This window comes from Stomoxys calcitrans, chromosome 2, assembly GCF_963082655.1.
Source record: "Stomoxys calcitrans chromosome 2, idStoCalc2.1, whole genome shotgun sequence".
In the NCBI taxonomy this organism is placed as follows: Eukaryota; Metazoa; Arthropoda; class Insecta; order Diptera; family Muscidae; genus Stomoxys; species Stomoxys calcitrans.
The window spans coordinates 33,278,547-33,304,203 of NC_081553.1; the positions used below are offsets into that span (position 1 = coordinate 33,278,547).

A 25,657-nucleotide genomic window follows, 5' to 3' on the forward strand; every position below is an offset into this window, starting at 1 on the left:
TGCTACACATGATAATGCAAATAAAAACTAGAATGTCAATTAGGCAGTGTATAGAAATTTGACAGCCTAGTGGGAATTTGTGTCAACATCCCTACAGGGTTGTTTCGTTGATTTCGTTGTTATTAGGTCAGTGACTACCTTCTTAATTCCAATAAAGCAGGCAAGGCAGATTTAAAAAGGTGGTCTCATGCAAACAGCTGGCCAGATTTGACGGTATTAGGATGTTAGTTTTTTGTTTGCATTTCTTTTGTTGTTATCTTCTTCTCGCATATTCTCAGCTCATGTACACATACGCACACAAATTTCATTGTGTGTGTTGGCAAAACGTCGATCAGTTTGATGGCAAGATTGCGGATTGCACCCTATAATTTGTGGTTGTTGTACAAATGAGACAACCTTTAATTGTTTCGCCATGCAAAGCAGCGTTCATTAAAGAAGGTTAAACAATGGAGAAAATTTAGATTTGAGACAAGATTTCGAAAATCTCGTGTTTCCCATATATTTTCTAATGCAACACTGCCTTTGTATTGAATACGCAAAGACACGCACACAAATGCGTGTGTTCGTACATGAGCAGAGAACATGCGCGAAAGAAGATAACAACAAAGAGAATGCAAACAAAAATCTGTCATCTTAATACCGCAGCTATTTGCGTGAGACCACCTTTTTAAAAACATTTTATCATTAAAAGAAGAAAAATGTGACAAAGAAACAAAATGTGAAAAAGGAACACAATGTAAAAACCAATTAAAATCCAAACAAATCATTTGAAGAAACAATGGGATTTGAATACAACTCTGAAATTGAAAAAATTCATCACAGCTAGGGTTTTGGTATGTCACTACAAAAATGTAACTGTGGCAACACCAAAGTTGTGCTACTCACACACATACATACGGTATTCTTGTTCAACATAAAAAAATATAAAATTTTGTGAATTGTTTTAAAAATCGTCATTTATACATCCAATATAAATAAAATCTACATTTATATGTTATTTAGCATTACAGTATAAGTATGGTTCTTAAATGTTATTTAAATTGCAGTGTTTGGAAACGGCTTTATGCATTTCCTAAAGATCCTGAAGAAAGAATGAAATGGTGCAAAATTCTCAATGTAGATTTTGATCGGATAGCGCCCTCCAGCAAACTTTGTGAAAGACACTTTGATCCAAGGTTCTTAGGAGCAAAACATTTAATAAGACATTCTATACCACCAGGTAAGCAACATTTGCATTAAAGTGCATTAAAACCACTCTCACCACAGGAACAAAATGTTGTTACAACTTCTCTGGTATGATAAGCAGGTTAACATCTTTCGGTGCTACGGAAATGGTTGTTGTTGTAGCCACATTTGCATGTGAAGGTGGCGATCCTCGTCAATCTCCTGTCGGTGCGCAAGCTCGGTCCGGTCCAAAGGACAGATTGTCGCAGGAGCAGGGTGGCCATTGGTTATTTAAGGTGCCAATTACCCGCCTTGTCATATCGAACATCATTGAAACTCAGTATTTGTGCAAGAGCCGTTGCCGCCCGGTCTCTCACTGAGACTCTCCGTTTGATATCGCTGATTGTTCGCGACTGCCGTTGGAGCTACTCCATAGGGAGCATTCCACTATCCGCAACCTGTGGACGCTTCTCGTGAGAGCAATGGACAGCACATAGATCAGACGACAATGTTCCTGCCTGTGTGGTGCCCACAGCTATCCCGTTCTTGTGCTGTCGGTGTGTGTATTCCGTGTGTGTTCAGGGCAAAGGCAATTTTGCCCATAAACATTCCATTAAAGAACAGGGGCAAACTTCTCACATATCAACGAGTGCTGTCCGATTCAAGTTTGATCTTTATGATAAGGGACCTCCTCTTGCTGCAGTCCGTCATATCCTTCGAAAGAAGTTTTTACATGGCATTGTACCTCACAAATGTCACCAGCATTAGGAGAGGGTAACCACGACTGAACATTTTTTCTGAATTTATCGCCAGTATTCGAAGACAGGAGCTCAGAGTCTTAGGCGCATAATACTCCTCTCTTCTCTGTTCTAGAATGGACCACCTCCATCAAGATACAAAAATCTTACTGGGATTTTATCCTAGCAACCATTCAAATCTCCTTGCAGGTAAGCATCCCTCATTCTTGGCGACCAACCGCCCACCCACACATAGCCCTTGAATAAGTTAACATCCCTCGCCAAAACGACTACGGATTGCTTGACCCATTGCTACACCGTTTGTAAATAAGTTCAACAACTTTGATATAATAATGATACAAATTGAATACAATCCCATGGCAGCCGGTTGTATGTACCGGATTGACCCAATGAATTCCGTCATCGGCAAGGGTTGCCTCCTCAGTGAACCACACACTGCTACTACAATAACAACAACAACAAATTGAATAAGAAGAAGACCGGTATTATAAAATTAATATTCTTGTCCTACATTATTCACCGAGGTCCAATTGTTATGCACAAAGGTTTTATCATTTCGCGGGATTATGCAGGAATTGGAAAACATGAATTAATAAATGATTTACTTTTTTTAATAATAAATTCCTTCATAATTTTTGCACAAAAATGTGAGTAAAAATTCAAATTCTTTCTTTTTCTAGTTATTCCTCTGGCAAACAATAATGAACTCAATGACCAAAACATGGAAAACTCGCAACAAGGCCCGGAACTTAGTAATTCCACATCTTGTTCCCCCCACCTTGAAATAGAAATCAAATCCGAATGTATTACAGAAGATATGGACCAAACAGAGTTTCTATGTGAAGATGAGCCATCCGATCAAGTTCGTGTTGTTAATGAACCATTGGTAGAAAGTGATAACATTACGCCCGAGTTGGCCCATTTATCCAGCAAATCGAAAACGTCTTTAAAAACTTATGAGAAGAAAAAAACAAAATTCCTTAACTGTCACTGTGACTGCCATAAAAGTGATGAGACCACCACTAAGCTGTTGGGTCTTATTGAAAAAGAAAAAACTATGAATAAGGAGCTAAATATCGAGGCAGAATTATACGCCCAGCAAATAGTTGAACTCAAAAAGAAATTAAAAAAAACTGAAGGCGAATTGCATACTTATAAAGCCAAAGTATCTGCATTTTCCAAATCCGTTATTTGTGTATCCAAAACTAAGCAAACAGAAGCGCGCAAATTTGCAGAGATGATATGCAGCACAATTAGCAAATACTCAAAGGACCAAATGGATTTGGCACAATGCTTAGCAGATAAGTTTCCAAAATGCTATGCGTTCTTGAGGGATGAACTTTGTTTTCACCTGCCACATCCACAAAAATTAAGAGAGCGTCAAATATATTTTAAAAAGGTCGTTAAGTCCAGCCTTAGCTTTTATAGCACAGAAAATACTGCAACACGCGATGATCATTCCATAGAGGAGGATGTGATTGTGATTAAATGAATTAAAATTAAGTTGATAAATAAAACTTTCTATTTTCTAAGAAACAAGCTTAAGGTTATCCATGAAAAATTGACATTTAGCGGCCGTACCTCTGATACTATGTCAGCGAAGCACACGATTTATAGCATCCGATGGGATGTTATTTAAAAACGAAGACATTAGCCCATGTAGCCCAGTGAACAAGGAGGAAGACTTAACAGTATGTGCCAAAAACTGTCTACTGACTTTCAAATAGTCAGTAGCCAAACCACAAGACACGAATACTCTTCAAACCACTAAAGCAACCTATTAAAGCGTAAATGCTTTTGTGTCCTTCAGAAGTGTGGAAAACAAACGAGGAGTGTTTGAGAGAAAAATTGGTCGTAAAATTAATCAGTTTGAGTTGATGGAGATAGCGGTGTTTGGACAACCTAGTTTACTTATCAAACTACAGCAATTGCGTTGGCTAGGACATGTTGTCAGAATAGGTCTATTCGCGTAATTTTCCAGGAGTCTAACAACAGCCTTTACTCTTTGTTTCTATTTATTTGAACTGAACATTTGAACAGATGTTTATAAAACATCTGTTAGATTCTGTAAATTACTGCTGGGAAAAAACCTCCAGTCGAAATTTGCAAGTTTTCAATTACCAAACTCTCCAAATGTTGCTCGCTCTCAAGCACTCTCCCGCTCTCTTATGGAGGAAAATAAAGTACGCGAATGACTTCCAGTGAAAATGTTTGCAAATGAATGAAGGAGCTCCTCTATTAGTAAGCATTTTGAAGGTAAACATTGTGGTAAACGCAAAAGGAAAATACAGAAACTCCGTCCAAGCGGAGAAAGACATTTCGAAATTAGGTTTCAGATATTGGGAAAGGTGTGCAGGAGATGAGTTCGGCTAATGGAACACACGTTGTGTAATAGTACATTAGACATTGATTTAAGTATTAGAAATCGATGATGCACGATATGAGCGGTACTGACGACTTACGTCTCAGTATTCCTGTGCCCAGCTCCCCTCCCATATAGTAGTCACTATATTACTTATGACGCGTGCAGGTATTTTTATACGTGCCACAATAGGATGGGGTTGTACTAATCTAGTCATTCCGTTTGTAACACCTTGAAATATTCATCTAAGACCCCATCAAGTATATATTTCCTAGAATCTCTCGACGTGCTGAATCGATCTTACCATGTCCTTCCGTACGTCTGTCGCAATCACGATAGAGGTCGAACGCGTAAAGCTAGCCGCTTGAAATTTTGCACATATAATTAGTATCGATGTAGGTCTTTGGGGATTGCAAATGGGTTCAGATGAAGATATAGCCCCCATATAAACCGATCTCCCGATTTGACTGCTTAAGCCCTGGGAAGCCTCAATTTTCATCCGAATAGGCTTAAATTTTGCACATAGTGTTCTCTTATGACTTTCAATGACTGTGTCCAGTAGGGTCTGAATCGCTCTGTAACCGGATATAGCTCCCATATAAACCCATCTCGCGATTTGACTCTTGAGCCGCTGGGGCAGCACTTTTTTCCGTACTGGCTGAAATTTAGCAAGTGGTGTTCTTTTACGACTTTTAAAAACTGTACCAAATACGGTCCAAATCGGCCTTTAACCTGGTATAGCTCCCATATAAACCAATCTCGCGATTTGGCTTCTTGAGCCCCTTGAAGCCGCAATTTTTGTCCGATTTGGCTGAAATCTTGCTCGTGGAGCTCTTTTATGACTTTTAATAACTGTGCCAGTACTGTCCAAATCAGTCTTCATCTGATATAACCCCCATATAAACCGATCTCACGATTTAACTCCTTGAACCCCTGGAAGCAGCAATTTTTGGCCTATTTGGCTGAAATTTTGCATGTAATGTTATGTTATGACTTTCAATAACTGTGCCAAGTATGGTCCGAATCGGTTTATAACCTGATATAGCTCCCAAATAAACCGATCTCGCGATTTTACTTCTTGAGCCCCTGAAAGCCGCTATTTTGTGTCCGATTTGGCACGTGGTGTTCTTTTATGACCTTTAAAAACTGTGCCAAATACGATACAAATCGGTCATTAACCTGATATAACCTCCATATTAACCGATCTCACAATTTGACTGAAATTTTGCATGAAGTGTTTTGTTATGACTTCCTGCAACTGTGTTAAGTACGCCACAATCAGTCTATAACCTGATATAGCTCCCATGTAAACCGGTTCCTCGATTATCCTTGTTCGGTTCCTAGAAGTTTTAATTTTTTGCTGGTTTGAAAGAAGTTTGTTATGTTGAATAAAATTATGCCCTTCAACTTAATTTATTTTGTATAAATTTTTAGCAGAATCCATTGTGGTGGGTTCTCAAAATTCGGCCCGACCGAACTTAGCACGCTTTTACTTCTTTTTTGACCTGAGTTTCTCTTCGACATCTCCGGCACGGGATGACAATGAGCAACTCGGGCTGGAACTCACAGTTCTGATTTGTGTGGTGTTCATCGTCATTACGAAAAGCTCAGCTGAGAGTTACCGGGCGCGGATAGTGGGAAGCTCCATATCCATATATGGTATGGTAGTAGCTGCAACAGCAATCGCAGACAATCAGCAGTATAAAATGGAGAGTCTCAGTGAGAGTCCGGCCGGTACCGGATCTTTTTTAAAAAATTGAGTGCCTATGATACTTGATATAAGACGAGTTATTGGCACCTAAAAATAACCAACGTTCCCGCAACGATCGGTCCTATGGACCGGAACACAAATAGAGCTAGAAAAGAAAATCGCCACCTCCACATACAGATGTGTTTATATCCACAACAAAAATACTTGTTACGGTTCTCCAACTTTCCTCGCTGCTTTTCATGAGAAAACGTCTATCCTACCAAAGCGCTAACACAGAGGGTAGTTCACTGATTCTGTAACATATCCAAAATTGATTAGCGGTCCATTTTTTGGTGAACTTGTCAGCCACCCCATGATGACTAGGGTCCCAGCAAGGATGGTAGCCTCCACCTAAATGTCTTGAACTCAGTCCGAGCCTGCAGCGCCACCTGCCAGTCCCCATCTATCCCATGGCGATCGGTTGTACGTACCGGATCGATCCAATGGATTCCTTCATCGGCATGGTCTGCCCGCACAGTGTACAACAACAATCTTCATATAAACATATAATGTGACGTCGATTGGTCCTTTGGACCGGAACGAGTTTGCTCACTTGCAGGAGCTTGACGAGGATCACTACCTAAAGGGTGATTTTTTTGAGGTTAGGATTTTCATGCATTAGTATTTGACAGATCACGTGGGATTTCAGACATGGTGTCAAAGAGAAAGATGCTCAGTATGCTTTGACATTTCATCATGAATAGACTTACTAACGAGCAACGCTTGCAAATCATTGAATTTTATTACCAAAATCAGTGTTCGGTTCGAAATGTGTTCAAATTTTGACAAATTTTGTTCAGCGATGAGGCTCATTTCTGGTTGAATGGCTACGTAAATAAGCAAAATTGCCGCATTTGGAGTGAAGAGCAACCAGAAGCCGTTCAAGAACTGCCCATGCATCCCGAAAAATGCACTGTTTGGTGTGGTTTGTACGCTGGTGGAATCATTGGACCGTATTTTTTCAAAGATGCTGTTGGACGCAACGTTACGGTGAATGAACACATTTCGAACCGAACACTGATTTTGGTAATAAAATTCAATGATTTGCAAGCGTTGCTCGTTAGTAAGTCTATTCATGATGAAATGTCAAAGCATACTGAGCATCTTTCTCTTTGACACCATGTCTGAAATCCCACGTGATCTGTCAAATACTAATGCATGAAAATCCTAACCTCAAAAAAATCACCCTTTACATAAGCAAATTTAGCTACAATAAGTTACCTGTGGGTTGTTGTTGTAGCAGCGTGTTTTGTTCTATTTTTCGTCTTCTTTATTCTGTGCGGATCCAGGAACTCTTCGACTAAGATGGGAGGGATCTGGGTCTGAGTCGAGTGGGCCTGGCTGGGCAGTTAAACAGGTTACGTGTGATACCTGGTCCCAATTGGGAGATACAATATATCCAGCACCTTAGCATCAATCCGTGTTCTGTAGGAATTGAGGCGGCTGATTTGCCGGCTCATAATTGTGCCAGAACTACTTTGGTTTGGGAGGCGGTCGTTCTCCAAAGACCACATTCACGCGGTAGCTATTCATCGCATCTGCTACCGTGTCTGCATGAATGTTATTTAGACCCACTTGATACCTCTCGTTGTTGTACTGCAGCACACTGGGGGCAAGATTCGTTACAGCAATTCATTTGAACGCGGATTGATGGAGTCTTTAAACTAGACGGCCATACGTACTCCAGTGCACATCCTAATATGCGGCACGCTATGCAGACCTTTTTGCGTCCCATTGTTTTACTAAACAATGAGTGGCAAAGGAGCAAACCCCAATATACATCACCATATTCGGCACGGGATGAAGTCCTCAATTCATCTGAAAATCTAAACAATGAGTGGCAAGGAGCAAATCCTAATATACAGCACCATATTCGGCACGGGATGAAGTCCTCAATTCATCTGAAAATCTGCAGTTGCGTTTCCTATAGGGTGATGATTTTCTATATATCTTTTCATGGCGAAACAATTAAAGGTGGTCTCATTTGTACAATAACCACAAATCATATGGTGCAATCTGCCTTCTTGTTATCAAGCTGATCGTACTTTTGCCAACGCACGCAAATGTGTGTGCGTGTGTGTATACGAGTGCGTACATGAGCAGAGAATATGTGAGAAAGACAACAACAACAACAACAACAAAGAGAATTTAAACCAAAATCTTTCATCTTAATACCGTCAAACCTGGCTAGCTGTTAACGGCTGTTTGCGTGAGACCACCTTTTTTAATCCATCTTAATGGCCTTTGTTTCTGACAAAGAATAGAGTCAGTCGAATCTCGCAATAATTTAACACGCATTTTCGATGCGAATGAAATCAGTACTAGGCATGACAATATTAATAGGTAGTGTACGGTAAAAAGCTGAGTAAAATTTTTTCTCGCGAAGTGTCTGTCAACGAATTTTGGTTGTGTGTGTGTGTATTATAATTAAGAATCATAACACACAAACAACGAAAAATGGCCCGAACTAGTAACATACACAAAATTAGAGTTGCACTAATCACTGATTTTGACAGACAGTGCACTCAAAATTTTGTTGTTGGGCAACTGCCACTACCTGGAAATGAATATATCTTGGTACTAGGCTTTAGCCTGTACTGGTAATTTATCAAGAACTTCGTTGTCCAGGATAGATGTCATTTTCATACAAATTTCATTGCACTGAACTACATATATGTTTCTAAAATAAAACACAGCAGTATGTGCACATAAATAAAGGGTGATTTTTTTGAGGTTAGGATTTTCATGCATTAGTATTTGACAGATCACGTGGGATTTCAGACATGGTGTCAAAGAGAAAGATGCTCAGTATGCTTTGACATTTCATCATGAATAGACTTACTAACGAGCAACGCTTGCAAATCATTGAATTTTATTACCAAAATCAGTGTTCGGTTCGAAATGTGTTCATTCACCGTAACGTTGCGTCCAACAGCATCTTTGAAAAAATACGGTCCAATGATTCCACCAGCGTACAAACCACACCAAACAGTGCATTTTTCGGGATGCATGGGCAGTTCTTGAACGGCTTCTGGTTGCTCTTCACTCCAAATGCGGCAATTTTGCTTATTTACGTAGCCATTCAACCAGAAATGAGCCTCATCGCTGAACGGTGAATGAAAACATTTCGAACCGAACACTGATTTTGGTAATAAAATTCAATGATTTGCAAGCGTTGCTCTTTAGTAAGTCTATTCATGATGAAATGTCAAAGCATACTGAGCATCTTTCTCTTTGACACCATGTCTGAAATCCCACGTGATCTGTCAAATACTAATGCATGAAAATCCTAACCTCAAAAAAATCACCCTTTACTTTGGATCAGTTCCCTTTTTTCTTTGTGTATATGTGACGCGAACGCAAAACGTTGTCATTTAAATGCTCACTGTACTTTGGCAGTCAGCTGTTGTTGCCGTTTGTTTACATAATTAGTTTGCTGCAACTTCGCCGCTACTGCTGTCATGCGTTTTTTATAGTTGTTGTTGTTGGTTTTGTTAGTGGTGATAGTGGCCGTCAGATGTTTTTCCTCTGATAAATTTTCTCTAGAACAGCAATTTTCTTGTCGTCTCGTCGCCTTGTTTTTATTGCTGGGAGAGCATTTCAAACGTTTACACGATAGGAAATACAAAAGTTCAGTGCTTACGTGCTTTAAGTAAATTTTGGCAAAATATGGAACAAATTTCTAAAGTTTGGTTAGGACCACTGCCAGCAGATTCGCCCTATGTAAAACCTTTTCGACTATATTATGTACAAAATGGCAAAGAGAAGAATTGGGATTTGTTAAAGGTGCATGACAGTGTGTCCATAGTTCTGTACAATACCAGCAGACAGAAGTTGATATTTGTGAAACAATTTCGTCCTGCCGTCTTTCATGGCATTGTGACCACAGATGGTGGCAATGTTGATAATGTGGATCTAAAGAAATATCCACCCTCTTTGGGAGTTACCTTGGAACTATGTGCAGGCATTGTGGATAAGGATAAAGGCTGGAATGAAATTGCCCGCGAGGAAGTGTTGGAGGAATGTGGCTACGATGTGCCTGTGGAAAGAGTTGAGGAGGTTATGACATACAGGTGCGTATGCAAATGAAAGTGTAATTAGAATTCGTGCTATATCACTTTATGTGTAGGTACTCTATTGATTTGGCAATGTTCTTTTGCTTTCGTTTATTTACAGATCTGGTGTGGGTTCTCAAGGTTCAAAGCAGAAAATGTATTACTGTGAGGTCACTGATAGCGATAAAAGCTCTAGCGGTGGTGGAGTTGACGATGAACTCATTGATGTCGTTGAACTCTCTTTGGAGGAAGCCCGTCAAATGGTACAACAGGGCTCCGACAATAATAGTCCTCCCAGCTGTCTATTGGGCGTTATGTGGTTTCTCATGAACAAAGCTCCAAAGAACTGATTGAGGCCATGAAGCAAGCTTTACTCATTTACACCAGAATGTATACCAAATTTAATTGTACTCTAACTAAGCAAGAGGCAGGCAGGCACCATTTAGTTTTATTCTCACTTTCAATAAATACACTTTGCCCACTATTACTTCCTAGTGAAAAGAAGAAGCCATACATACAAGATGGTTTTTGGCATTCATTACAACGCTTTATTTTACATACATACATACATATATATATGATAATATGAAAATTCCAAGAAAATGTGATTTAAATAAAACCATAATAATTGATTAGAACAAAGCGACTTCAACCTGTTTAAAGCGAACAACATATTTTTTGGAAAATCAGCTTACAGTGCCAAACCAAAATCATGCTCACATATTATTCCATTGTGACACCATTCCCCTTATCTCTCCAAAGAGAAACTTTTAAGCATTAAATTCGGAACATTAAATGGTCTGCTCCTCAATGCGTTTACCATATAGCCACATATTTCCCTTCATTGTCAGCGAAGATGCATGAGAATTTGGATGTAATAGTCGAAGACGTAGGAATTCCGACCGCCAATTTTCGCAAAATAACATCCCAGCTCTTCCTACTCGACTTAGGACGAGATCCCTCTGGGCATACCCCAATGGATCCTGGATCTGGATATGTAACATAATCCAGCAGATGAAAGGATGCATCACAAAACATTGCTTAAACAACAACAATGACCAAATGCGTCGAAATGCTCCAGTCAGTAGCATCCTGACACGCGAAGAAGTGGTATTGGGAGAAGAAATGAGATTAGGAACATCTACACCCCACTGCACAGAAGCTGGACGGTGAAAAGCTGCAAACGCAACAGATCTGGCTTTCCCAAGGAACCTATGGTACGACCAGAAGTGTCAAAATGCTGTAGTCAGTAGCAACGCGCTGGGCGAAGGGGAGGGAAGGAAAAGAAGAGAGGAGAAACGTTTGCTCCAGAAAAAGAAGAGAAAAATGGAAAGACGTGAGTGTAAGCGATTCAAGTTGTTAAGGCAATCCCATGGCAGCCGGTTGCACGTACCGGATTGACCCGATGGAGTTCTTCATCAGCAAGGGTTGCTGCCACAGTATATAACACACTGCTACAACAACAACCACAACAAGATTTTCAGAAGTCAGTATGCAAATATGTCCATGAACATTCCATTAAGAAACAGGGGCAAATTTCTCATAAATTAATGACTGCTGTCCGATACAAGTTTAAGCTCAATTGTAAGGGGTCTCCTTCTTATAGCGGAGATCCAACGGCGTGCCGCAGTGCGACACCTCTTTGGGGAGAAGTTTTTAGATGGTTGTCATACCTTACCAAACGACTTCATAACCTCTGAGCACCGGACGTTTAGCAATCAGAAAGAGGCTGATTGAGCTGGCTTCAGAGAGTATACCAATAGCCGCTTCACTTTTGGTGAAATAACCGTGACTGATCCGAAGAGATGCGCCAGGTTGTTTAACCGTCAATTTATTGCACATCCCGAGAGTGACAGAGCAAGGAGCAGAGCCATTCGCCGTATTTGTGGAATCTGGATTCACCTGGAGTTGAGTACCTTACTACTGTCCTCAATCTGTCTTTCAACACTCTTATAGTTCCCGATGTCTGGAAAATGGGCAGAGTGATACCCGCTACTGAAGCCTGGAAAGGACCCGAGTTTGGGGGAGTCGTACAGACCGATCTCCCTTCACTCGCCAGTAGCAAAGACGCTTGAGGTATTACTCCTCCCGAGCCTCGTAGGAAAATTTCCATTGGCCGAGCATCAACATGGATTTCGAAGACTGCATAGCACAACAACAGCTTTGCATACCATCATCGTACACATTTGCCGTGGCTTCAATTAGGCCAGGCCATGTGATAGGACGGTCCTCGTGGCACTGGACCTATCGAAGGCATTCGACATGGTCAGCCATGCCAAATTATTTGAGGACATCGCCAATACGTCCCTCCAGCCAGGCTTGAAACGCCGGGTCGCGAATTATCTGTGTGGTCGCCAGTCATTTGTGGAATATAGGGATAAGAAGTCGAAACACCGCAGAGTGAAACAGGGAGTTCCCCAAGGTGGGGTGATATCTCCGGCTCTGTTTAACCTCTACCTATCCTCCATCCCACCCCCTCCAGACGGCATAGAGATCGTTTCATATGCGGACGATTGTACGATCATGGGATCAGGCCCCCCATCCATTGATGACATCTGCGGTAGGTTGAACGCCTACCTCAACGAGCTTGCCTCATATTTCGCTGCAAGAAATCTGAAGATATCCGCCACCAAATCTTCAGTCACATTGTTCACTGCAGATAAGCGTGAGGTGAATACTGAGCTGACTGTGATGGTCGATGGAGAAATGATTCCGACCATCAAGTGTCCCACAATACTTGGCGTCACATTTGACAGTCCTTACACATTTTCCCCACATGCCACGGCAATCTGGGATAAAGTCAAAAGTAGAAACAAGGTACTCAAGCCACTCTCTGGCAGCACTTGGGTTGCAGACAAAGAGACCTTGTTGACCACGTACAAAGCAATTGGCCGGTCTGTGGTAAGTTATGCAGCGCCAGTGTGGTCTCGTCAACTTTGTGACACACCGTGGAATAATATTGAGATCTGTCAGAAAGCCGCCCTCTCATGTGGACTCATGTGGACCACCTCCATCAGGAGACAAAGAGACCATCCAAATCATCATCTCGGGATAGATATCCACTGCCCAGAAACCTTATGGTAGATCTACATAATCTAGAGCGTAAGGTTCAGCGCTACAAGAGAGAACCTCTAGGTCAAGCGGCATATGAAGCATGTCTAGACAATATTCATGCAGACACGGTAGCAGATACGGTAAATGGCTATCTTGGAGAACGACTGCCTCCCATTACACGTGAAAAAATTGACCTCCCCTGGCAAACCAGAGTAGTTCTGGCTCAATTACGTTTCGGTAGATGCAGCCGCCTCGACTCTTACAGAGTAAGGATTGATGCCGACATGCAAAATGTATGTCCCGATTGTAACCAGGGACCGCACGATACACGTCACCTGTTTAACTCCCCAGCCAGACCCACTCGACTCAGACTCAGATCCCATCTTAGTCGCAGAGTTTCTGGATCTTGACACTCGACAGAATTAAGCAGACGAATGATAGAACACAATAAAATGTAGTGTACCGTTAACAGCTACGTACAATTTTTCTCGCCTAGTGCACTATCTGTTAACGAGTTTTGGTTGTGTGTGTGTGTCAACGATTTTTGGTTGTGTTTGTGTGTATTGTAGTTAAGAACCATAACAAACACAAACAACGCAAAATGGCGCAGACTAGGAACAAACACAAGATCAGTGTTGCACTTATCACTAATTTTGACAGATAGTACACTCAATATTTTGTTGTTGGGCCACTACCTGTAAATGAATATAAAGGGTGATTTTTTTGAGGTTAGGATTTTCATGCATTAGTATTTGACAGATCACGTGGGATTTCAGACATGGTGTCAAAGAGAAAGATGCTCAGTATGCTTTGACATTTCATCATGAATAGACTTACTAACGAGCAACGCTTGCAAATCATTGAATTTTATTACCAAAATCAGTGTTCGGTTCGAAATGTGTTCATTCACCGTAACGTTGCGTCCAACAGCATCTTTGAAAAAATACGGTCCAATGATTCCACCAGCGTACAAACCACACCAAACAGTGCATTTTTCGGGATGCATGAGCAGTTCTTGAACGGCTTCTGGTTGCTCTTCACTCCAAATGTGGCAATTTTGCTTATTTACGTAGCCATTCAACCAGAAATGAGCCTCATCGCTGAACGGTGAATGAACACATTTCGAACCGAACACTGATTTTGGTAATAAAATTCAATGATTTGCAAGCGTTGCTCGTTAGTAAGTCTATTCATGATGAAGTGTCAAAGCATACTGAGCATCTTTCTCTTTGACACCATGTCTGAAATCCCACGTGATCTGTCAAATACTAATGCATGAAAATCCTAACCTCAAAAAAATCACCCTTTATCTTGATAAGGGGTCTCCTTTTTATAGCGTAGTTCGAACGGCGTGCCGCGTTGCGACACCTATTTGGGGAGAAGTTTTTACATGGTTGCAAAACTTTACCATACGAAGGTGAAAGATTTTCGTCCTATTAGTCTGTCATCCTTTATGCTGAAGACTCTTGAGAGGTTGATAGAAACATAACTTAGGGCAAAGATCACTGGTGATCGCTTGTCTCGGCAGCAGCATGCATATAATTAGGGTAAGTCCACTGAAGCAGCCCTTCACGACCTAGTCGCCTACAAAGAGGGTTCTCTCGCTGTCAAGGAATATACAATGGAAGCATTTCTTGACATTGAAGGAGCTTTCAGTAATGTAAAACCGACGTCAATCATGAAGAAGTTGGAGTTTCTAGACATCAACTGTACCGTAAGAAAGTTTATTAATAACTTACTTACTAAAAGATGCATTACGGCATGCTTGGGATCTGTGGATCTAAAAAGATGAGTCAGCACAGGAACACCTCAAGGAGGTGTACTGTCTCCTCTACTCTGGAATATAACCAATATATTATTGTCTAAGCAAAAAAAGCCAAGGATGAAGTCATGAGAGAGATCATTGTACAAAATGTTAGCCTAGCCGGATGAAAACTGCGCCCTCTATAGGCGCAATGTATCTTAAAGGCTACATTTAGTGTTGGATCACTTATTTTACCCACCACCGTAGAATAGGGGGTAAATTAATTTAGTCAGTCCGTTAGCAACACATCGAAATATCAATTTCCGACCCTACAAAGAATATATATATTTCGGATCGACGCAAAATTCCAAGGTGATTTAAAGATGTTCGTGTGTCTGTCCGTCGGTCTGTTGTAATCACTCTACAGCCTTCAAAAATTGATATATTGAGCTGAAATTTAGCACAAATACGTCTTTTTGATGCACGCTGGTTAAGTTCTTGAACGGGCCAAATCGGACCATATTTGGATATAGCTGCTATATAGACCGATTTGCCGATAAAGGGACTAATGCCCATAAATGTTTTTTTTTCATCCGGTTTCGCTGAAATTTGAAACAGTGAGTAGGTTTAGGCCTCCCGAAGTCTGACCTAAATGTGATCCATATAGGACTAGATTCATATATAGCTGCCACATATACCAATCTGCCGAAAAAGGGTCTGAAGCCCATAAAAGCTTTATTTATTACACAATTTCGCTGAAATTTGAAACAGTGGATTATTTTAATCCTCCCGACATCTGTACTAAATACAGTCCAGATCGGATATAGCTGCCATATAGACCGATCTCCCGATTAAGGGTCTGAAGCCCCTTAAAGCTTTAGTTTGAACCGATTTCGCTGAAATTTGAAACAGTAAGTAGTTTTACGCCTTCTAACATAAGATCCAAATATGGTACAGATCGGACTATATTTAGATATAGCTGTCATATAGACCGATCTGCCGATAAAGGGTCTGATGCCCATAACAACTTTATTTTTTACCCGATTTTGTTGAAATTTGAAACAGATTATTTTAAGCCTCCTGACATCTGACCTTAATATGGATAAAATCGGACTATATTTAGGAATAGCTGCCATATAGACCGATCTCCTGGTAAATGGGCTAAAGCCCATAAAATCTTTATTTTTTTACCGATTTCGCTGAAATTTGAAACATTGAGTAGTTTTACGCTTAATATTGGATCCAGGTCACATTCTAATCGGAAAACATGCCGACAGACTTAAGGTTGCTAGCAACGGCTTTTGCAGAAGCTGTGAGGCCATCGAAGAAGAAGAGACTATAGAACCCCTTCTGTGTGTGTGTCCCGCACTAGTAGTCAGAAGGAGTTCCACTTGAGGTTCTCATTTATTTAAGAACCAGTCTGATTTAGCGGATGTGAATATTCGTATGTTATTGGGCTTTATAAAGCGATCTGGATGAGTCAGCGGTAGGAACTAGTTCTTCTGTTCCTGTGGGATCACAATGGACGAAAACGACTAAGTGAGTCTGATGGCAGGCTGCCACTTAAACCTAACTTAACCTAACCTTACCCATACCCAAAAGCAGTCACGTATACCGATTCCCCGATTCAAGGTCTTGCGCCTATAAAAGGTGCATAAAGGGTCCATTGAAGGCGAGGTCTGATAAAAAAATAATCGTTATTGTAAATATTGTCCGATTTCGCTGAAATCTGGCACAGTGAGTTGTGTTAGAACATTTGAAATCCTCAGAAGGATGTCGAATGTCCATATAGTTCAGATCGGATCGGATGTTGGACCCCTCGACATCCGTACCTAGTTTGTTGCGGACCGGCCACATTTCCGTGCGGCTGGTATTTTCATACATTTTCATCGGATGTTTACAAAATGTGGTTAATATATAATATATATTCAAGGTGGTGGGTATCCAATCTTAATGCGGGCTAACACGAGGACGTAAGGTGGGAACATCTTAACGAACAGTAAGGGCAATAACTACCAGGACGGTAAAATGCGTGGAAGATGATAAGCAGTTGGAGCATTTCCTATGACATTGCCCGGTTTTCGCGGCTAACAGACACCGGCACTTAGGTAGGACACAATACCAGACATAAACCAACTAAGGGGCTTGGTATGGAAAACAATTTGGGATTTTATAAGCAGCACGGAATACATTTTCTTTTTCGAGTTTAATTTTTTGAATTTAGAGCGCACAACTAGCCGATTACTGGCTTAGGTGTATGTCCATAGTCGCATGAGGCGTGTAATATCAGCACCCTCTTTTCAACTTAACCTTCATCTTTGCATCTGAATTGGCATCTCTATTGCAAAAAATTCCCGAAGAATTTTAATTAGCGCAAACTTTGTTTTCCTTTTTGTTTCGCAAAACATTCGAACGTTTCAACTGATGGTCAGAAGTGAAGCGAAAAAGTAAAAAGTATTGCAACAGCATACAAAGAATTCTACAAAAATCACCGAAAGTTAAACAGTTGTTCGTTCATTGGAAACCATTCACAGGGTATTACCAATGTTTGGTGAACAAAACGTTAAGCCAAAAAAACAAATCCACTGACAAACGAACAAGCAAAACATCGAGATGAACCGACAGGCAACATCCATCCACCGTTTTCAGTTGTTTGTGTGCAAATGCATCTTCCATGCCACATGCATCCGGAATCTTCCAAGCGGATAGAATGCAGATGGTGGCGGTAGTGATGACGATGATGATGGTGCTGATGCTAATGGTGCCGATCATTTTCGCTTTATGTACATGTCGCTCACTCACTCCACTTCCATCATCAACCGAGATTGATTTATGAATGCAAATCAAGTTTGTTGAAAACAATTTCAAAAATTTCTTGGGAAATGTGCTGGGAAAAGATATTCGTTAAATAATTGTAATAAACGCAAGAACATTTGTTTACTTTGGACAGGAAATTTTTATAATTTTCATAAAAAAAATTAAGAACATATAGCTGTGAAGAAAAATACGTTCACTGCTAAAAATTACTCAATAAAAACTTTTCATTTAAAGAAGAGAGAAGAACAAGGTCCTATTTCTTATAGTTTTACCATTGCCATTGTCGAAGTCGATTTCCTAGATTCCCCACTTTAAGCTAGCATTGAATCTGTTGTACCTTTTTAATATCCTGATAATGGTGATGCTTCTTTGACAAAGTTCGTGTCTTAAGTCTTTTGTTTTATAACACTAAACATTTCTTTAGGATTTATTGGAATAACATGGCGAATTGAAAAAAATCCAATAATAGGATCATGCGATTAGGAAATTAATGTCAACAAGTAAAAAGGCGTTAAGTTCGGCCGGGCCGAACTTTGGATACCCACCACCTCGGCTATATATGTAAACCACCTTTCGTCAAAATCCGGTGCAAAACTCATAACTTATGTCCCAAATTTCGGCAACATCGGACAATAAATGCGCTTTTTATGGCCCAAAACCTAAAACCGAGAGATCGGTCTATATGGCAGCAATATCCAAATCTGGACCGATCAGTGCGATAATGCAGAAGTATGTCAAGGGGCTTAACTTAACTCACTGTCCCAAATTTCGGGGACATCGGACAATAAAAGTGTGTTTTATGGGCCTAAGACCCCAAATCGGAGGATCGGTCTATATGGCCGCTATATCCAAATCTGGACCGATCTGAGCCAAATTCACAGAGGACGTCGGAGGGCCTAAGACAACGCAATTTCAGCAAAATGGGATAATAAATGTAGCTTTTATGGGCATATAACCCTAAATCGGAGGATCGGTCTATATGGCTGCTATATCCAAATGTGAACCGATCTGAGCCAAATTTACGGTGGATATCGAAGGGCCTAACACAACTCACTGTCTCAAATTTCAGCAAAATCGGATAATAAATGTGGCTTTTATGGGCCTAAGACCCTAAATCTGAGGATCGGTCTATATGGCAGCTATATCCAAATCTAGACCGATCTGAGCCAAATTGACGGAGGATGTCGAAGGGCCTAACACAACTCACTGTCCCAAATTTCAGCAAAATCGGATAATAAATGTGGCTTTTATGGGGCTAAGACCCTAAATCGGCCGATCGATCTATATGGGGGCTATATCAAGATATAGTCCGATATAGCCCATCTTCGAACTTAACCTGCTTATGGACAAAAAAAGAGTCTGTGCAAAGTTTCAGCTCAATATCTCAATTTTTAAAGGCTGTAGCGTGATTTCAACAGACAGATGGACAGACGGACGGACATGTCTAGATCGACTTAGATTTTTACGCTGATCAAGAATATATATACTTTATAGGGTCAGAAATGGATATTTCGATGTGTTGCAAACGGAATGACAAAATGAATATACCCCCATCCTTCGGTGGTGGGTATAAAAAGAGACCTGTTTAAAGAGTTCTAATTGCTGATATTGTTTCACTGCTTTTTGGTCTATTGGCAGATTACGTTCGAAGATTGACAATATCTTGATATAGCTTCATATGGCCGATCTTCCGATTTAAAAATGGCCCAAAAAAATGCAATTATTACCTTACCTACCATTTTACTGAGTTTTGGCGCAGCGAGTCATGTTAAGACCCTTGATATCCGTACCGAGTATGGCTCATATGGATCGATCTTCTAATTTAAAGTCTTTTGCCCATAAAAGACGCAATTATTACCCGAATCAACTGAAATTTCGCACAGCGAATTATGTTAAGACCCCTGTTATCCGCACCAAGTATGGTTAAGATCGGACTATATTCGGATATAGCTCCCATATACCCCTATCTCCCGATTTAAGATATGAAATGTTGACATAGTGACTTGTCTTAGGTCCCTCAACATTCATATTGAATATGGTCTAGTTCGGACAATATCTCGATATATAGCACCATATAAACCTATCGCCCGATTTAAGGTCTAAGGCCCATATAAACCTATTTATTAAACGATTTTGCTGAAGTGGTAGAACTATTGTTAGGCCCTTCGTCATCCATGCGGAGTATGAATTTATTTTTCTAAAGACAACATTTCAAAGAAATGTTTTAAATTTTTTCTAAAGACAAAATTAAAATTTTCTGAAACTTTCTCTCAAATTTCCAAAGAAATCAATGAAGTCAAAATTGCAAAATTGCTTTTTCTGTGGACACAAAGTTAAAAAAATGATTCTAAAAAAAAATTCTAAAGTCACAAACTCCTATGAAAAATTGTCCTAACTCAAAATTTTACTCAGGCCTGGGCTCAAACAGTTTTTTCAAACGACAAAATTTTTATAAATATTTTCTGAAGCCAAATTTGAATGAAATTTTCTTTTTATGGTGGGTATTAACTTTAGTTTTTACAATGAAACTTTATAAAAAAATGGTGAAAAAAAAAGACGTTAGGTTCGGTCGGGCTGAACTTTGGATACCCATTACCTCGGGTATATATGTAAACCACTGTTCATCACAATCTGGTAAAAAATGCATATTTATGCCCCCATAGCAGCTATATCGAAATATGGTCCGATTTGGACCAAATTCAGCACGGAAATATGGTCCGATTTGGACCAAATTCAGCACGGACATTGAGTAGTCTAATAATCATGGTTCAATTTTGTAAAACATAATATTGGTTCTTTTGGTAGCAATTTCCAAATATAGCTACGGAGGCCACCGTAGCGCAGAGGTTAGCATGTCCGTCTATTACGCTAAATGCCTGGTTTTGAATCCTGATAGGAACATCAGAACATTTTTCAGCTGTGGTTATCCCCTCCTAATGCTGGCGTCAGTTGTAAGGAACTTTGCCATGTATAAAGTTCTCCCCAAAAAGGTGTCGCTCTGCTGCACGCCGTTCGAACTCGGCTATAAAAAGGAGGTCCCTTATCATTGAGCTTAAAATTGAATCGGACAGCGCTGATTGATTTGTGAGAAGTTTGCCCCTGTTCCTTAGTGGAATGTTCATGGGCAAATTTGCATTTGCTTATCCAAATATAGACCGATCTGACCGACCGAACCATATTCGATACGAATGTCATCTGAAAATAAATGCGCCTTTTATGGGCCCAAAACCTTAAATCGAGTGATCGGTCTATATGGCAGCTATATTTGGACCAATCTGGGCCAAATTGAAGAAGGATATCTTAGAGCCTAACACAACTTTCTGGCCCAAATTTCAGAAAAATCGGATAACAAATGTTGCTTCTATGGGCCCTAGACCTTAAATCGAGAGATCGGTCTATATGGTAGCTATATGCAAATATGAACCGATCTGGCCCAAACTTAAGACGAATGATGAAGGGCCCATCACAACTCTCTGTCTCAAATTTTGGCGAAATTTGACGATAAATGCGCCTTTAATGGGCCCAAGACCTTAAATCGAGAGATCGGTCTATATGGCAGCTATATCCAAATCTGGACCGATCTGGGCCAAATTCACGAATAATGTCGAAGGGCCTAACACAACTCACTGTCCCAAATTTCAGCAAAATCGGATAATAAATGTGGCTTTTATGGGCCCAAGACCTTAAATCGAGAGATCGGTCTATATGGCAGCTATATCCAAATCTGAAGCGATCTGAACTAAATTGCTCAATTTCAGCAAAATCGGATAATAAATGTGGCTTTTATGGGCCTTACCCCCTAAATCGGCGGATCGGTCTATATGGCAGCTATACCCAAATCTGGACCGATCTGGGCCAAATTGACAAAGGATGTCGAAGGACCTAACACAGCCCACTGTCCCAAATTTCAGCAAAATCGGATAATAAATGTGACTTTTATGGGCCTAAGACCCTAAATCGGCGGATCGGCCCATGTGACAGCTATATCTAAATCTGGACCGATCTGGATCAAATTGAAGGAGGGTGTCGAAGGGCCTAACACAACTTTCTGTCCCAAATTTTGACTAAATCGGGAAAAAATTATCCTTTTTTGGGCCCAAAACCTTAAATCAAAAGATCGGCCTATGAGCAGCTATATCCAAATCTGGACCGATCTGGGCTTAATTGTAGAAATATGTCGAAGGGCCTAACACAACTCACTGTCCCAAATTTCAACAAAATCGGATAATTAATGTGGCTTTTATGGGCCTAAGACCCTAAATCGGCGGATCGGTCTATGTAGCAGCTATATCTAAATCTAGACCGATCTGGATCAAATTGAAGAAGGGTGTCGAAGGGCCTAACACAACCCACTGTCCCAAATTTCAGCAAAATCGGATAATAAATGTGGCTTTTATGGGCCTAAGACCCTAAATCGGCGGATCGGTCTATATGGGGGCTATATGAAGATATAGTCTGATATGCCCATCTTTGAGCTTAACCTGCTTATGGTCAAGACAAGTGGACAAAATGTGCATGTGTGCAAAGTTTCAGTTCAATATCTCTATTTTTAAACACTGTAGCGTGATTTCAACAGACAGACGGATGGACATGGCTAGATCGTCTTAGATTTTTACACTGATCAAGAATATATATACTTTATAGGGTCGGAAATGGATATTTCGATGTGTTGCAAACGGAATGACATAATGAATATACCGCCATCCTTCGGTGGTGGGCATAAAAAATGGTTAAAAAATCTTTTTAAAAAAACTAAAAAAAAGCAGTAAGAAAAGGCAAAAGTCGGGTGGAGCCGACTATATAATACTCCACAGCACCAAGTCTATGCGGTACTCTGTTATGACTTCCAACAACTGTGTCAAATACGTTCCAAATTGTTCAATAACCTGATATAGCTCCCATTTAATCCGATCTCCGATAACGATTTGACCTCTTGAGCCCTTATAAGCCGCAATTTTTATCCGATTTGGCTGGAATTTTGCATGCGGTAGTCTGTTAAGACTCCCAACAACTGTGCCAAGTACGGTTTGAATCGGTCTATAACCTCATATAGCTCCCATATAAACCGATTTCCCGATTTGACCTCTTGAGCCCTTACAAGCCTCAATTGTTGTCCGATTTGGCTGAAATCTTGCATGCGATGTTCTGTTAAAATTGTCATCAACTGTGCCAAATACTGTCCAAATGGATTTATAACCTGATATAGCTCCCATATAAACCGATCTCCCGATCTCCCGATCTTCCAATTTGACTTCTTGAGACCTTACAAGCCGCAATTTTTGTCCGATTTGGCTGAAATTTTGCATGCGGTAGTCTGTTAAAACTTTCATCAACTGTGCCAAATGCGGTTCAAATCGGTCTATAACCTGATATAAATAGCTCCCATATAAACCGATGTCCCGATTTGACTTCTTAAACCCCTTACAAGACGCAATGGTTATCCGATTTGGTGAAATTTAGCATGCAGTGTTCTGTTATGACTTCCAACAGCTTTGCCAAGTATGGTCCAAAAACCATAAAATTATGCCCTTAAGCTAAATATTGGGTTGCCCAAAAAGTAATTGCGGATTTTTTAAAAGAAAGTAAATGCATTTTGAATAAAACATAGAATGAACTTTAATCAAATATACTTTTTTTACACTTTTTTTCTAAAGCAAGCTAAAAGTAACAGCTGATAACTGACAGAAGAAAGAATGCAATTACAGAATCAAAAGCTGGGAAAAAATTTGTCAACGCCGACTATATGAAAAATTCGCAATTACTTTTTGGGCAACCAATACATTTTGTATACATTTTTAGCATAATCCATGGTGGTGGGTTCCCAAGATTCGGCCCAGCCGAACTTACCATGCTTTTATTTGTTGAGTCTAAAGTGTGCCTTCAAAGTCATTTTATTCGATGTAATACCTATGTTGGTAAAAAAAATGATTAGCTAATATAAAAATACTTGATGGCCTCACCAAAAATTGTCCAATACCCAAAAAGTCAAATATGACAATGAATAAACGATCAATTAAACATGACCCCAATACATTGATCACTAAATCATGAGAATGTCTTCATTCATGGCTGAAAGTTTAACGGCATCAAGCCAAACAGCAACCCTAAAAATCAGCAAGGAAAACTGGAAACAGTTTCCCACAGTTTCACTTCATGTCCTAAAAGTACCGCACAGTACTGCACAGTAACCATAATGATTATTATTAAATACCTACTCTTTTGACTTTTCCACCTCGTCGTTATTACAATAAAATTAAATTAAAAAATGAAAAAAAAAAAAAAAACTGGAAAAACTTCAGCCTCCATGGCTGGCTGGCTGGCTGGCCTGGTCTAGACCTAATTCCATAACATTTTACAATCGTTGATGTAATTTGGCCATAGACTGCGTGTTTACTTGTCCAGAAGGATGAAGCGGCAGTAGTCAGAGTTCACTTTGGCCTGGACAATGAGGGACAAGAAAGAAAAGCTCAACACCACCCCCCAATGCTATGGTGGCTAAACAGATATTGCCAAATTTGATTAAAAAATCATAGTAGAGAGAGAGAGAGAGAGAGAGAGGCCATTAAGTTTTTTTTTTTGTTCAGACAAACTTTGACCTCCATCTATTAAAAGACTGCCTTACTAACAACTGACTGGACAGAAATAGCCTACAATCCTTTGCTGAACATTTTGTTGGGCAATTTGAAAGTTTGTAATAAAAATTTTTTTGGTGTACAAAAGAATAGAAGGTTGGCGAGGTAGAGGTAGAATGGTTGGCGAACATTTTGTTCCCTACTTAAAGAAACAAGATGGCATTTATCAAACTTTTGGCAAGATTTGGCATGATCGGCTTTCCTACAACTTATGGTAGGTTAGGTTAGGTTGAAAAGAGGGTGCAGATATTAATCCGCCCCATGCCACTATGGACATACACCCAAGCCAGTAATCGGCTTGTTGTGCGCTCAAAAAACTATAATGTAACCTCTAACAAGTAAAAAGACATTAAGTTCGGCCGGGCCGAACTTTGGATACCCACCACCTCGGGTATATATGTAAACCACCTTTCATGAAAATCCGGTGGAAATTGCATACCTTATGTCCCATACCAGTTATATCGAAATAAGTTCCGATTTGGACCAAATACTAATAAGTACAGTAGCTATATCTAATAATAAACCGATCTGAACCATATATGACACGGATGTCGAAAAGCCAAACATAGGTCAATGTGTCAAATTTCAGTTAAATCGGATTATAAATGCGCCTTTTATGGGGCCAAGACTATAAATCGAGGTATCGGTCTTCATGGCAGCTATATCCAAATCTGGACCGATTTGGGCCAAGTAGCAAAAAAATGTCGAAGAGCCTAACACAACTCACTGTCCCAAATTTCGGCGAAATCGGACAATACATGCGCCGTTTATTGGCCTAAAACCTCAAATCGAGAGATCGGTCCCAAATTTCTGCAACATCGGACAATAAATGCGCTTTTTATGGCCCCAAAACCTAAAACCGAGAGATCGGTCTATATGGCAGCTATATCTAAATCTGGACCGATCTGTGCCATAATGCAGAAGTATGTCAAGGGGCTTAACTTAACTCACTGTCCCAAATTTTCGCACAATCGGACAATAAATGCTCCTTCATGGGCCTAAGACCCTAAATTGGAGGATCGGTCTATATGGCAGCTATATCCAAATCTGAACCGATCTAGGCCAAATTGACGTAGGATGTTGAAGGGCCTAACACAACTCACTGTCCCAAATTTCAGCAAAATCGGACAATAAATGTGGCTTTTATGGTCTTTAGACCATAAATTGGAGGATCGGTCTATATGGCAGCTATATCCAAATCTGAACCGATCTAGGCCAAATTGACGAAGAAAGTCGAAGGGCCTAACACAACTCACTGTCCCAAATGTCATCAAAATCGGATAATAAATGTGGGCCTCAGACCTAAATTAGAGAATCGGTC

General features: G+C 40.2%; 2 protein-coding genes across 2 annotated transcripts; both read left to right on the forward strand.

Moving 5' to 3' along the window:
- The first annotated feature begins 887 nt into the window (after positions 1-887).
- On the forward strand, positions 888-3,461 carry LOC106095722 (uncharacterized). Its single transcript, XM_059362485.1, has 2 exons — positions 888-1,219; positions 2,603-3,461. The coding sequence occupies exons 1-2, from the start codon at positions 1,018-1,020 to the stop codon at positions 3,412-3,414; spliced, it is 1,014 nt and encodes a 337-aa protein (XP_059218468.1). The 5' UTR covers positions 888-1,017; the 3' UTR covers positions 3,415-3,461.
- A 6,045-nt stretch (positions 3,462-9,506) lies between these two features.
- On the forward strand, positions 9,507-10,735 carry LOC106095723 (uridine diphosphate glucose pyrophosphatase NUDT14). Its single transcript, XM_013263023.2, has 2 exons — positions 9,507-10,107; positions 10,211-10,735. Exons 1-2 carry the CDS (start codon positions 9,704-9,706, stop codon positions 10,437-10,439), a joined length of 633 nt encoding a protein of 210 aa, XP_013118477.1. The 5' UTR covers positions 9,507-9,703; the 3' UTR covers positions 10,440-10,735.
- Positions 10,736-25,657: the final 14,922 nt, after the last annotated feature.